This window comes from Equus przewalskii, chromosome 5, assembly GCF_037783145.1.
Source record: "Equus przewalskii isolate Varuska chromosome 5, EquPr2, whole genome shotgun sequence".
NCBI classification, from domain to species: Eukaryota; Metazoa; Chordata; class Mammalia; order Perissodactyla; family Equidae; genus Equus; species Equus przewalskii.
Genome location: NC_091835.1, coordinates 85,640,112 through 85,653,877, shown reverse-complemented (window position 1 = coordinate 85,653,877; position 13,766 = coordinate 85,640,112). Strand labels below are relative to the sequence as shown.

The window sequence follows — 13,766 nt, the reverse complement described above, 5'->3', positions numbered from 1 at the left end:
GAGGCCAGCTCCACATCTTACTAGCTGTGGATGTGGCACAGGCTTTTTGACCTCTCTAGCCCCAAATGATCCCATCTGAAAAATATATACTCGAAAAAAGTACCAAGTTGTGAGGATTGTATGACCCAGTGTTAGGGTGTAGAGTGTCCGGCGTACCGTCTGTGCTCAGCAAATGGCGGTTATTCATTTCACTGTTATTAGCAGCGATTCCCACAGCAGCTCTACTCGTCATGGTATAATGTCAAACTCACTTTACAGATGAAGAAACAGTAGCTCAGAGGGAAGTGGTTTCTCCAAGATTATAGAATTAGTAAGTGACAGAGACAAGATCTGAGCCCTGACCCGCCCAACTCCAAGCTCCCACTGCTTTTTCTAACTCCCCTGGGGAAAGGGGGCAGTGTCTGCATTCACACTGCTAATGGGAGCTCACAAAAATGTGCAGCCCCCACCCAGGACCATACCGTCACTCTGGTTCCCGCCCCAATTCAAAGGGACACAGCCAGGGGCAGTCTGCAGCGTCTGAGCATCAAACCTGTGCTCACCACCACTTCGCAGGAGCGAGTGTCCAGCCCAGAGCCTTTCCATGCCCCTCAGGGAGTCTGGATGCCCCCAGCCCTCGTTCCGAAAACCCACCCTCAAGCTAGCCCACCTCTCAACCCAAAATCGTTAGTTAACATGGACTGACAGCTTTCTGCTCCTAACTTTCTGATGAAATTGTAAAATAAATTCAGACTGGAATCCAAATCATGATGGAAACTGAATTGTTTTTACAGCTACGCACTTACTTGATTTCCAAAGAAAATTTGACATTGGTGGGTGTGTACTTATTAACAGGAATACTGTAATTGTAAGATCCAGACCTAATTATGGAAAAACACAAAACCACAAATCAAAATTTGCAGGAAAGGCTTCAAAAGGCTTTTTGCTACTCTTTACATACCGTGTAAACTGTGAAATACTATATAATAAATAATAAACACAGAAAATCAAGTTTAACATGGTATAGTTTTATGTTTTTCAGAGACATATCTGTCGGATTTCTGAGTGCTCTCTTTCAGGTCTTAATATATGAAATATACCACACAGATTTACAGTTTGTTAGAACACGCAGCCAAAATGATGGATAGTCAAACCGCAGACCAAACGCATCAAACCAAACACACAGGAAATGACGTCAGTTGCCCTGGAGGAGGGACAGACTTCAGAGACAGACGCGGCGAAGGCCTCAGACCAACAATCCCCCAGGAAAGGAGGCCCAGAGACAACGAATGCCAGCCTTTCTACCGTAAAGCACTCCCTTTTAGGCAACATTAACAGGAAATATCGTGCACTTTCAGAACTCGAATCAACTCACATCGTTATAGGCCTAATTACCACTCAGTAACGGAAAAACGCTCCCACAGAGAGCCCCCCTTTCAAGAGAGATACTGGGGGGAGAGGGGAGAGGCCCTGATTCACATTGTAAGGAAAACTCCAGCAAAAGGCAGATTGTAGCTAATACAAGTCCTCCTGACTTGGCCATCCCTTGAATTACATGGAGACACAGCTGAAAACCAGATAAATGGGAAAAAGAGCCAGTCATTTTAGATTCTTTTACTGAACACTAAGCTAAGCTGTTAGAAATGAGGAAGCAAGAATAGAGGAGCGGATCTGAAGAGGGAACAGAAGGACTTTCTTCCACTGGAAGAAGCTGAGACGAGTGGAACTCACTTGCGACTACGCGGCTCCCGCACCTGCAGGCTTCACAGCATCCCCGTCAGCAGTGTCTCCCCCTCACAGGCAGAAACGGACACGCGGGAGAGGACACACCCCGTGGCGGCTCCAGAATCTGAACCTGAACCACCCGCGTCTTCTTCACTATGTCACCCCACCACATTCATGAACGTCTGTCTCTGACGTTCTCAAGCTTCCTGAACCTTGAGTTCCTTAATGACAAAATGGGGATAAGTAATGCCAATCTCATGTTGCTTTTGTGAGAACTCAGGGAGACAGTGCACGTAGAGGTCATAAACACACCATAAAGCACCGTACGGTTCATTTTTAAAAGTCAGGACCATCAACTCAAAGCCTAATTATATCACGTTGAAAAAGAAAAAAGGCTGAGAATCCACAGGATTTGTGACATCAGTTCCAAATACAGGGTCTTGCCTTTTACCGGGCAGGCACCCAGCAAATATTCACAAGAGAAAGAAAACTCCCGTCTGTTCTCAATGCCTACAACTTGCGCTTTGTGCTTGCGGGAGCCATCTGCATGCCCTGCTTCTAGACGCATCGTCACCTCAGGACAGGTGGCACGGCACACGCGAGAGATGGATCTTGCTGGCAACTTCTGCAATACCGGGCTTTTTTCCCTTCTAACTGAAAAAGCTAAGAGAAGCGATATTTTTTTAGCAATTAAAATAATGATATCCCTTGTTATTAAAATATACAAATGTCAGCTCTCTCATAACTTGGAGCCATCAGTAACAATCCTTTCTTGTCATAAAATGAACTAGCAGCTCTGTGCCTGTGGGACGCGCCCTCAGACAGCCAGCCACAGAGCTGTCCCTAAGCTTTCTGCTTTGGACGTGCCATCGACATAGGAGACTGGAACTGCTGGAGGCTCGGTTTATCGACATTTGCTAATACCAACCGCTTTATGATTCCCTCGCCCACACGTGACAAATGTGTTTTCACTTAAGGGGCAACGTAAGCATACATTGACTCTACCAGTAGCTTCAGCTTTCATTCCAGGCTCAAAAACCCAGAGCCCTGAGTCAATTCCGGAAACAACAGGAGTACAGCGGGGCGGCTCACCCACCTGCACTGCCGGCCTCGACGGCAGTAGCGGCGATCTATTACGTGCTGGATTTCCATAATCTGAATAGAGCTGATGGTTGTGTCTATCCCTGAATTGAGGGGAAAGAGAGAAAAGAAAGTAAACTCTTCTGCTGAGGAAGAGCGTACTGCGCTCCAGCACAGCCCCCAAACTGCAGAATGTGAAATAGGCATTTCCTAGATAAATGGATTCCATTTGCATTCAAATGGAAAAAGGAGGAGGAGAAGGAAGGGAAGAGGATTTTTTTGCCGTTGTTATAGTAAATTTTAAGAAAACTAATAAAAATCCAGGCGCCAGTAGGCAGCCCCATAACACCCAAAAGAATTTCTGGACCATGGCAGTCCTACTAAATTGAAACTTATTGAAAATGGAGAGTGCAATGTGAAATGCAATCTGGCCAATAAAGCTTTAAAAAATCACAAAACAGAAAACAAACTTAAAATGTAGTCACACCAGAAGAAGAGGGCAGGAAGTTCAACTAAATTATTAAACTCCATGGACATCAACCACAGCTTGATCCTGAGCGACCATTTCTAACGCCTCCTGAGTGGTGAGGCCACATCCATTATCAAGACACAAGCCCGTGGGTGTTGGCTGTGTTGCAGCCTTGTCCCTTTCCCCATTCCTCACTCCAGTAATGCCTCACAGCTGGTTTCATTTGCCTGAACCCGCACAGCCAAAGAGCAGAGTCACTTAAAGGTACACTTACAATCACTCCCCCAGTCGGGGCTGGCCGGCGCATCTCCCGCCAGGAATGACGTGCTTCCGTCTTCTGCAGAGGGAAAAAGCCCGTCAGTCTTGGAGACTTGGTCAGGATGAGAAGAAACCCTCTGTCAGTTGAACATCCCCTGCTTCTCTCTCCCACCTTTCAGCCCATCGCATCCCGATCCCACTTTGCACACATCTGGTACATTCTCACCCTTCTCCAAGACGCCATCTATCTGGGGCCGAATGGTGTCCCCCGAGTTCTTAGGTTGAGCCCTACCCCTCAGACTGGGACTGTGCCAACAGGAAGGTGACGAAGTCAACATGAGGCCGGCAGGTGGGCTCCGATCCCACGCAACGGCTGTCCCTCTACGAAGAGGAGGTCAGGACAGACAGAGGCTCCAGGGACGTGTGCGCACAGAGGACGCGGTGAGAAGGCAGCCACCTGTGAGCCGAGGAGGGCGGCCCAGAGGAAACCAGACCTGCCCATGCCTCGATTTTGGACTTCCAGCCTCCAGAACTGGGGAAATAAATTCCTGTGGCTTAAGCCCCAGCCTGTGGTGGTTTGCTGTGGCGGCCGAGTGCTGAGACGCATCCCAGATGAGTCCCTGCAGCCCCCAGATCCCCGTCAGGTGCCACAGCACTTAGTTCAACCACCTTCAGGGACATCTGTCACGACATCGAAGGCATGCTCGCTCTCTGTTACTACTTCACTTTTCACCTACTTTTGCCCTTTCTCAACAACTCCAGAAGAGGGAACCTCTGTTAAAATTTTTCGACTCCTCTGCAACTGCAGCATAATGTGAAGGAAAAGCCCGACTTAAACCAAGGTCATGGGAGGGGCCAGAGCTCGCTTGCGGGAAGGAAGGCGGGGTGCAGCTGTGCCCCCTTCATAGCCAAAAGGGCATTTGAAAAACAACTTTGAAAAGGTAAACATCCAAATCATAAGATGTTCAGTCTATGAAAGAAAATGTCGGTTTCTAAAGTGGATAATCATTTAGTGGGTCGCTACACAAACTTAACAAAAGAATCTTAAAGTTTTTGCAGTCATGTTTCTTTCAATTTGCAGGTGTTTTTCAACTTACGTATTCTTTATTGCCTTCCTTCATTTGCATTGAACAATACAATATTTATATTTTTCAACATAGTTTTGGACACAACACAAAGACATGAACAAGAGACATAAGTTAACACAATGGAGCTGCTTTCATGGGATGAAGAAAGAGGCAAGATCTAAAGCGACTTCCTGTGTGGAATTTCAGCAGGGAAGAGAAAGCCACAGCACACGTGACGGGTAGTCGCTCCTATGTCCGTCTGTCCTGGCTAGTGCTCCTCTCACCAGGAGAGGGCTCATCCACCGTCTGCACACCTGACGGTGCGCTCCTGGAACACTGCGCCTGTCCACTGCTGTTCCCTGAGACGCGGCGATGCTGGGCTCACGGCGGGTGTGCGGTAAGGACTTAGGAAGGATGGGAGGGAGAGCGGCAGGAAAAAGGAAGAGGAGGACCCCATGCCCTCTAGAAAAGCGTGTCCTCTTGCACACTCAGAGGGGAACTCCCGGGGGGTGGGGGGGGGGAGGCTGGGAATGGATATGGGAAGCCGGCTCCTTCCCACTGTCAGCAAACGGGAATGAGACCGAACCTGAAGGGGCCAAGTTCCCTGAGCATCCTCCCAACACGACGCTTTCCACTGAGAAGAAGTGGATCTTGATCTATGAGGATTTTCCAGAAAATTGAACATTTATTTCCCTTTACATGTAAATATAAGTGCTGTCTCCAAGGCCTCCAGGTTTCTTGGATTCCAGCTGCTCCAACAATAACTTCAAGCACACGTCTCCTGCTATGCGTGTTGCTTGTGATGGCTTCCACAGAAGGCTGGGCACTCACAAGGCACAAAGAGAAGGGGAAGGCAGGACTTGCCTCCTGTCTGTTTTCTTCCTGAACTTTTGTTCTGCTTTCCTGCTGAATTTGCAGGGAAAGGCTCCTTATAAATTCTGGCAATAGGACTGCAGCGTCGCCTCACTTCCACAGGAGTGTGTTTTCAGGCTCCCGGGACACCGAACGCTGTCATAGGATTTAGTATCTGATGAGATAACAGTGTTTAAGTAAAAAGGTGAAGTTGGGAGGAGAGAATCTTGCAGATTAGAATGTCAAAAATGGCTTTTTTGAAAGAAGGATTGGAAATAACAAATTTTAAATCTCCTATAAAACACCTCCAATTTGTCACTTCCCTGAAGCAACTATTCAGTTCTGAAAGGCTGGCTATTGGAAAACCGTAAATGCCCCTGTAGTCGTACGGGGTGGTGCTCATCTCACAAATCCTCCCAGCAATATTCATAGAAACTTCATGTACATTCCCAGCGCTTCCTTGTAAAGCTGGAGCTATATTTCATAGTTGGCAAATGTCATCTCCCAATAAACTAAATTAGAACCTTCTTGGGAGGAGAGATTTAAGATGGCGTCCAACCTGAGTGCACGCTGCTGTGGTAGAATCTGGAGATGGCAGCGCGACGTGTAAACCGTGCTGATGGCTGAGTTCCAACATGGCCTCTTGGACGCCTCTTCCTCCCCTGACTGAACCGGACTCATGCCAAGAAAAAGTCAACGAGCCCAACCCATCGATGACTGAGTCCTTTAACTTGGGGAACCACTTTCTTTTGGTCATTTGCTCTTCTCAGAGTTCTGGGCTCCAAACAAAATAAGCACGAATTCCAGGTGCCTTTTTGCTTTGTGAGATTTTTTAAATCTTTACCAAATCTCCGGAAATCTGTAGAATTGCAGAGATGTTTCCCCCTGACAGGCTCTTTACTTTCTAATATCTAACGCTGCTGTCCATTTAAATCCTTATTGGTTCCACAGATTAAAATCTAATCCATCACCTCCTCACAGTAGAAGCAGATTATTCCAAAATATCCACTTTCCACTTCCTGGTTGGTCTTACCTAAACCTTTTATTAAGTGGAGGGAACGGGGCAACCTTTCTGAAAGACAAGTCACACAACCAACTTAGGCCCCAAGGAGAAAGATGGCCTGAGCCCAGCATGTCACAAAAATGCTGGGTTTTTTTCATTTATTTCACTTGTAGCCTTACCTTCAGGAAAAAGGCTCATAAATGTGTTCCGGGGCTTGGTGAACTCTTAGATTTGACTCTGCATCCCACTGAGAGTGTGTCCAAGTCTGTTTTCTTTTTAATCCTTGAGTTTCTCTTTTATTTGTATTTCTTCATTTTTAATGGGTCTTCAATGTCTCAGAAACATCTGCTTGAAAAGACTATTTGCCTGGCTTTCTCCTCTCTTGGATTTAGGAACCCTGGTGTTACACGGTGCCCTGGACAGAGGGGAGGATGGAGCAGCCACAGAAGAGAAGTGCCTTCCTCGGACCCCCCAGAAACATCCCACACTGGGGACGTCTCAATGGCTGTAGGCAAACTCGAGGGAGCGGTGCTGAAGGGGCTTCTAGAACCATGGACTGGACACTTTCTGCCTCTTCTATCAGAGACTTGGTTCCAGGTGCACACACGCACGTGCCCAAATAAATGGAGGCAAAATGGTGGAGGGGAAGGAACCCAGGACGGGGAGATGGGATCCAGATTCCAAGTCCAGCTTTGCTAGGAACTCACTGCAGAACCTTAAGGAAGGTCCTGGGCCTCTGTTTCATGAGCTGTAAAATGGGTAAGTTGGTGTAAATCAGAAGTTCTCCTGACCTGGGGACTTTGGAATTCCAGGTGATTGCATACAGAGGTCTGTGGTGTGGCCTGTGCACTTGGAAAAAAACACCTCTCCCACAGATCTGTACTATGTTTCAAATGTTACTGTTGGATCAATAAAAATAATTCAGTTAGAAGCTGAACTGAGTTTACAGTTACATTCTCCCTCTACATATTTTCTCAGTCAAATAATTGTAAAAGTATAATGGATTAATAATGGATTCTTGGGGTCAAAATGTCAGGGTGCCACTGGTGTAGCTGCTCTCTGACATTCTATGACTTTAAATCCCCCCAAAGTTTCCAGGTTTCCTGGAGGTGAAAGTAAACAGAACAGTTAAATCCTTTCTACTTTTCTCCAGTTAAAAGAGGGAGTAGGGAACCACTGTCCCAGGGTCTCAGGGAGCCTGGTGAGGCAGAACTTAAACGTCATTGTAGCCTGAGAAGCTGAGAGTCGTGTCCAGGAGGACACAGCCAGGCACCGTGGAGCAGATCTGCTGTCTTTCTTCCATGCCTCGCACAGTCATAGCCACATAAGAGCAGACGCGCTGTCCCAGAGAGGAGAGCAACAGGCCTGCGTCCGGTTTCCTAAGGGCCACTCCTCCCAGTGCTCCCCGGATGTGAAGAGCTGGTCCCTGCAGGAGGGAATCCGCCCCAGGGTCAGGACACTATTCGAAAGTGAAGACTGGCCTGGGCCATGACGGCTCTCAGGTGAGACGGTCTCTTCTGAGGACTGCTCTCAGATAAGGACAGTGTGTCCCCAGTGTGGGCTCCCAAGGTAAGAAGAGGATTGACCAGCCGCAAGGTTCCATGTGCTTTCACAAGGCACGTAAGGCTTTGAGGATTTTGGTGACAGTGTTGGCTTTTCCCGTATTTGAAACCATGAGAATACGACAACTGAAACTAATTCCTTCCTTCACATCGAACTGTTACCCTCAGCCTATAGTGACGCATCTGTTCTCAAGTTCAGTCAAAAATTGCTTTCATGAGAAAACAACACAAGCATTGCCTCCTACAGGTGTGGGAAGAGCTCTCCATGCCTCACCTGCCTCACTGGAAAGATGAGTAAAACAGCAGTGCTTGTCTATTAAGCTCGTGAGGATTAAATGACTTATTCACGTGGAAACTTTATGACAGTGCTTTTGTGAACAGTAAGGCCTCATTGCATCGCGATGATGATGGTGATTTGTAAAACTGATTTATTCAAGGTTATGATACGGAATAATATCAAAAGGAAACAGAAATTACCTTGCTGCCCCCAAACATCAACCCCTGACCACGTTCTACGTGTCGGTCATCAGGGCTGCTCGGAAAGATTCTGCTTCATCTTCTTCCAGGCCCAGGTTAGGTCTGCACTGCACTGTTTGTAAATTAGACACGACTGATGTCACCTGCTTTGGCCACCGAAGTGTAAGCAGAAGTGGCCTGTGTTCCACCCCGTGGAAGCTGTAGGAGTCAGCGCACACTCTTACCACCGCTGCAGAGATCGTGGAAGTACACATGGACGTGGAGTCCGTGAGCCGAGTCCTGAGTGACACGCTGGGAGGAGCCCCCTTTTGGTCCACATTTGACATAGAGAGGCAGGAATAAATTTTCACCGCAGCATCCCAACAGATAAGCCATACTAATTGTACGTATTGCTATTATTAGCATCATCATTATTGTTATTTTAGACACTCATTAATGTGTGTGTATACAGACGGAGATTGCCTTTGATCAAGTTTCCATAATTTTTTAACAGGAAAATTCTGTTACTTAACAAGCATATGTGTGTTGTGTGTGTGTGTGTGCACGTGTGTCCACGTCCCTAGGAGGAAGACGAAGAAGATATTCTGAAGGTGGAATGCCAACCTGACTGACAGTTGACCCTGAACTCCTCAGCTGAAAGAGCCTCTACGTCTCGCCCTACGTGGTTTGGGCAGAGGGCCCAGACACCACATCCTTTTTTAAGTTCTAAGTGAACCAGAGACCCTCCCATCTACACGTCACCACGTTGCTTGTCCTACTATCACAGTCTTTGTTGGCAACAGACAAATGAGACCCTCTGACTTGAATCAACCAAAATCACTGGGCAGGGAACTCAATATCATAGGTGATTGCATGTTTGTGTGCATGTGTTTGTAAAGGTCTTGCCGCCCCAAGTAGAAGAGTGGAACCATTATCTGGAACTTTTAACAGGCTCTCCAACTAAATATCGACAGGGGAAACCTCAGCCCCAAAGAGCTGGGTGTTTCCCTCTGAACGTCCCTTACCTGCCCACGGCCCCCAGTGCAGCTCCTTCTCCTCGGACTGCCCTTGGACAGGACTGGTGAGGGCGGCTCTCCTCCCCCCGATGGGGCAGCACTGAGTCTCCTGACACGGCAGGATCTCACAAAAAGTGACTTCTGGCCCGAGAAAGGAGGACTGTGTGGCGGCCAGGGATGTGTTCCAGGCTGCAGGGCATTGGGCAGAAGAGAGGGGGCCACAAGGTTCACCTGACGGGCCGCTTCTCCTGTTGAGGATTCCCGGGACGCGGGCTGGCTGACAGCGAGGAATGTGAAGAACTCACCTGCGGGGGAGGCGGTGGGCGGCAGGGCTGGCTCCTGGGAGCTCGTGACGTTGCTGGAGGAGGACAGTGAAAGGATTCATGCAGGCAGCCTGCAAAAATCCCTCTCCCCAAAGGAAACAAGACCAGAACTCTCACCTCGGAGGGAGATTCGGGACACGTTGCTCTTGAGCTTTCAAGCTGAGTACGTAAAGGGTGACTATTGTCAACGCACTGTTAAAAAATAAGAAGACAGCATTAGGTGGCACAGTTGACTCCAGACATATCTCACACGGCCACTGGCCAGCAACGTGCTCTCCCAGGTCACACAGATGGGGGCGCCTGGCTGACAGCAGCACACAGAAGCCCACACAGCCAGGCCTCTCCACCCCGGTGAGAAAAAGCCCTGTCTCCTGCAGCTCAGAGGCTCCTGGGTGCCCTGTGCTGATGGATTTTCCCAGAGGACAGCCCCCGGCCCTGGCGAGCTGTCTCAGAAGCAGGAGTCTGTCACTGGTGGAAGACGACAAGAGGAAGAGTACAATCGCTGGAGGCAGCCCTCTGCTCCCTGGAGGGAGAAGCGGGAGCAAAGTTCACTCCCACGGGCGGAGGGCGTCCGCACGGGCGCTGGGAGATGACAGGAGCCCCAGGTTAGTCGGCTGTGGTGCTCACCCCCGTGGCTGCCAGTCTTTTCAGAGCACAATGCACCAAACTGGACAGAGGAAGGAAAAGAAATGCAATAAAGCATCCATTCCCACACTACATGACTTCAAAATAGTAAGTCTATCTTCCCGCCGATTGTCAGAGCGAATCTGTCCAAATAGAAGCTTTCCTTCCAGGCTCTGAGTTTCGGGAAGCTGTTCCCAACATCGCTCACTCATCCAGTCGCTCAGCACTCTCCTCTCCTGGAGGTGTCTTCAGAACTCTCCTACCCGCCGAACAAGAAAGTCTGCTGGTGACTTTGCAACCCTGCTATCTGTGGGGCCTGACGCGGGGTGACCTCACTGGACTTCTGCCAGTTGATGTCACACCTGGTCCCCTGGACTCAGCTCCTGTTATCTTCTTCCCCATCAAAGGTGGTGAATTTAGTATCATTAAATATACAGAAAAAAATATGCACACGTTTGAGTTCCACTGCTGAAGAAAGAATTCCTAGAGCCACCGCTGGTCACCGCTCAGCAGGCACAGCCCAGCCTGGGGAAGTGGTGTGAGCCCCAGAGACGCCTGCAGACAGCACTCGTGCTGTTGCCTGGCAACTGCTTGCTGTGGTCCAGCCCCCAAAGCCCCCACTCTCTGCCTCCCTATCGCAGGCCCTTAAATACTCTCTGAGTTGTCTCTGGCATCTGCTTCAACACACAGCCCAGAGAACGTTTGGATCGCAGAATGAAACGGACATCTGCTCTTTTCTTTGGGGACAAACTCTGGTTTTGACCCTTCTAGGGTACAAAGGCCAGAAACAAGGTAATACACTTAATTTCTCCCATTTGTGGTCTTAGTGGTCGACAATGTTGGAATTCATAAGATCTGATAAGCACATTTAAAAAGCAGTCTCTTTCTGTCAGAATTACACTTCCTATAACATTCCCGTTGGGTTTTCACGGGAATCTCTCTAGAGGATGCTAAGTACGTCTATGAAAGGTAGACTCTCATGCTCTCCTGACTCGGGAATCCCAGCAGAAGACAAGCTCACGGAGGAGAGTGAGAAACTGCAACGGCTTCCAGAGGGAGTCCTGTGTTGTGGGGTCACACAGGTGGGGTGCTCCCCACAGTGGGCAGTAGCAAGTGAGAAGTTAAGATGCAATGGGGAGAGAAGGGTGCAGAGAGACCCACTGTCCTCTACAGCTGGGAAGCTGCTTGAGATCCAGGCACTGAAGCACCTTGGCCCCGTCCCTTTCTTTGCCTCTGAGAACGACTGTCTCCCCGAGACAGGGCCCAAATCTAGACCTTTCCCACACTAACGGAGCATTTTCCAAGGGACAGATATACCCCTTTCACCGTGTGGATAGCAGACTAAAAACAAGCCAGGAGGACAGAGGCAAGATGACCAGGGCTCAAAGGCTGAGGGGCCGTCAGGACAGCTGGCCGAGCCCAAAGACCAGAGGCCTGAGGAGGACTCCCCATCCCAGTGAGGGAGGGCCCCCTCCCTGCAGAGGGGCACAGTGGTCAAAAGGCACCCGATGCTCGCACAGCAAATACTTTGTCCTTCCTGTGTTTGTTTTCTTTAGCTGTTAGCAAATTTGGCTGCAATTTCACCACATTGTCCATCTTGGGGTAATCTCCTAGTCCCGTTGGTGTGAAGTACCCACTGAAGAATCCAGAAGAATCCGAATAAATAGGAGTGTCCAGGGGACAGTGGACTGTACCTGAATGCTTACTCACTCTTTTCCTCCAAGTAGACAGGAGGGAGAACAAAGAATTTGAGAAAGTTACTCCAGAGAGTCAAAAAAATACACACACACACACACACGTGAAAGGCACAGGCAGCTGTTAAAAACATCAGATGATTGAAAAAAGATCATCCTTCATCTCACACCTCAGTGCAGGAAGCCTGTGCTGCTTTTCTTCAAAGGATGAGTTTATTAAGGGCTCCCTCATCGCCAAGCTGAATCAAAGGTCAACACCCCCTTTAAAGGGCTCCTGGTCTTCGGAGTAAACAGAAGGTCAGTACCCCTTGGCGTGTGAGAAAGGAAGACGGGAAGAAAAAAGAGCTTGACACAGCATAACAATGAGGTTTTCTTACCAAAATGCCATCACAGCAATGAGACTTATAACCAAGGTCTGGAAAACCCAGTTAGGACACGACTGTTTTTTTCCTGAAAAATAAACCTACAAAAAGATTCAGTGATGAGCAGTGATGAATCCGCGACCACCTGTGAGAAGGATGCTGGAGGCTGACCTCTGCTGCCCCCCTGGGACGGAGGAGGCTCCTTAACCACCTCTCCCTCCTCCTCTCTGTCTCTCCAGAACGTCTCAAGCCCCTCCCTTTCCTTGACCTCGAGGCTACAGCAATCTGTCTTCCCCGACCTCCCGAGGGACAGGCGTCTGCGCCATCCAGTCAGCGCTCATTCTTGAAGTTTCATGAGAGAAGAGGACCTACCAGACAAGATCCCGTCAGAACCCAGACGTCCATCTCCTTTAATAGCATACTGTTGAAAATCAAAAGGTCTTCAAGACATTATGGATTAAACCCCAATGGAAGAATTTCAGGCATCAGGACAAACCACGGAAAAGATTCTTGTGGCAGGCAATACTGTTAAGTACTTCTTAAATCATATACATTGGTATCCAATTCTGCCACCTATTTTTAAGGACAGTTCTGGCTTGTGTCTTATTTATTCTTTTATCCATTCAACAAATATTCCTTAAGCACCATGTACAACAGTGTAGGGAACGTAATAATCAGTCAATTACAGTCTCTAGGAAACAATGAGACAAGCCTTTAGGATGGATACATATTGGTATAAAAACTTGCATATGAGGAATGGGCCAAGAACGACAGGACAGACAGCTGTGCAGCCGGCGGGGAATCTGCTGGAGAGACGAGATCTTTGCCCACTCAGACAGGGCGCGCCTTAGACGCGAATTTTCCTGCCAATGTGATAGGTAGTGTTCTGTTGCTTCCTCCTGGGGTGCAGGGTAGAATCATGTTTACTAGTCGGAAACAAATTGGAGGACAGCAGTGGCTAAGAAACAGCTTAAAATTGGTCTTTGTGTGAATTTCTTGGGCTGGCTATCTGAATAAAGAAAATGTTCTTCAATGTAATATGTGGGGGGGGGGGGAAGATGGGGGATTAACCTTTTTAATGAGTACCCAAACCCTTAGAGCTATGGTAACTGAGTCTTCCCTGAGTGCAGCTGGGGGTCACTGAGAACACCGGGAACCAGCAGATTTGCACCATTCCTGCGCCTCATTGGAACTGCCCCGAGGACATGCTAACAGTGAGCATGGAGGAGGAACTCAGAATTAAATAGTATTGGCCTCAGGATAAGCACTTCCCCATGCAAGCGACTCCCCCTCTGC

General features: G+C 48.5%; 1 protein-coding gene across 1 annotated transcript in view; it reads right to left on the bottom strand.

Moving 5' to 3' along the window:
• MYRFL (myelin regulatory factor like) overlaps window positions 1–13,766 on the bottom strand; it is a 116,664-nt gene that overhangs the window by 2,609 nt on the left and 100,289 nt on the right. The window contains 7 exon segments of the mRNA XM_070622061.1: window positions 786–860; window positions 2,801–2,888; window positions 3,528–3,590; window positions 9,477–9,656; window positions 9,773–9,825; window positions 9,908–9,982; window positions 12,486–12,571. Coding sequence (XP_070478162.1) covers window positions 786–860; window positions 2,801–2,888; window positions 3,528–3,590; window positions 9,477–9,656; window positions 9,773–9,825; window positions 9,908–9,982; window positions 12,486–12,571 — 620 coding nt within the window.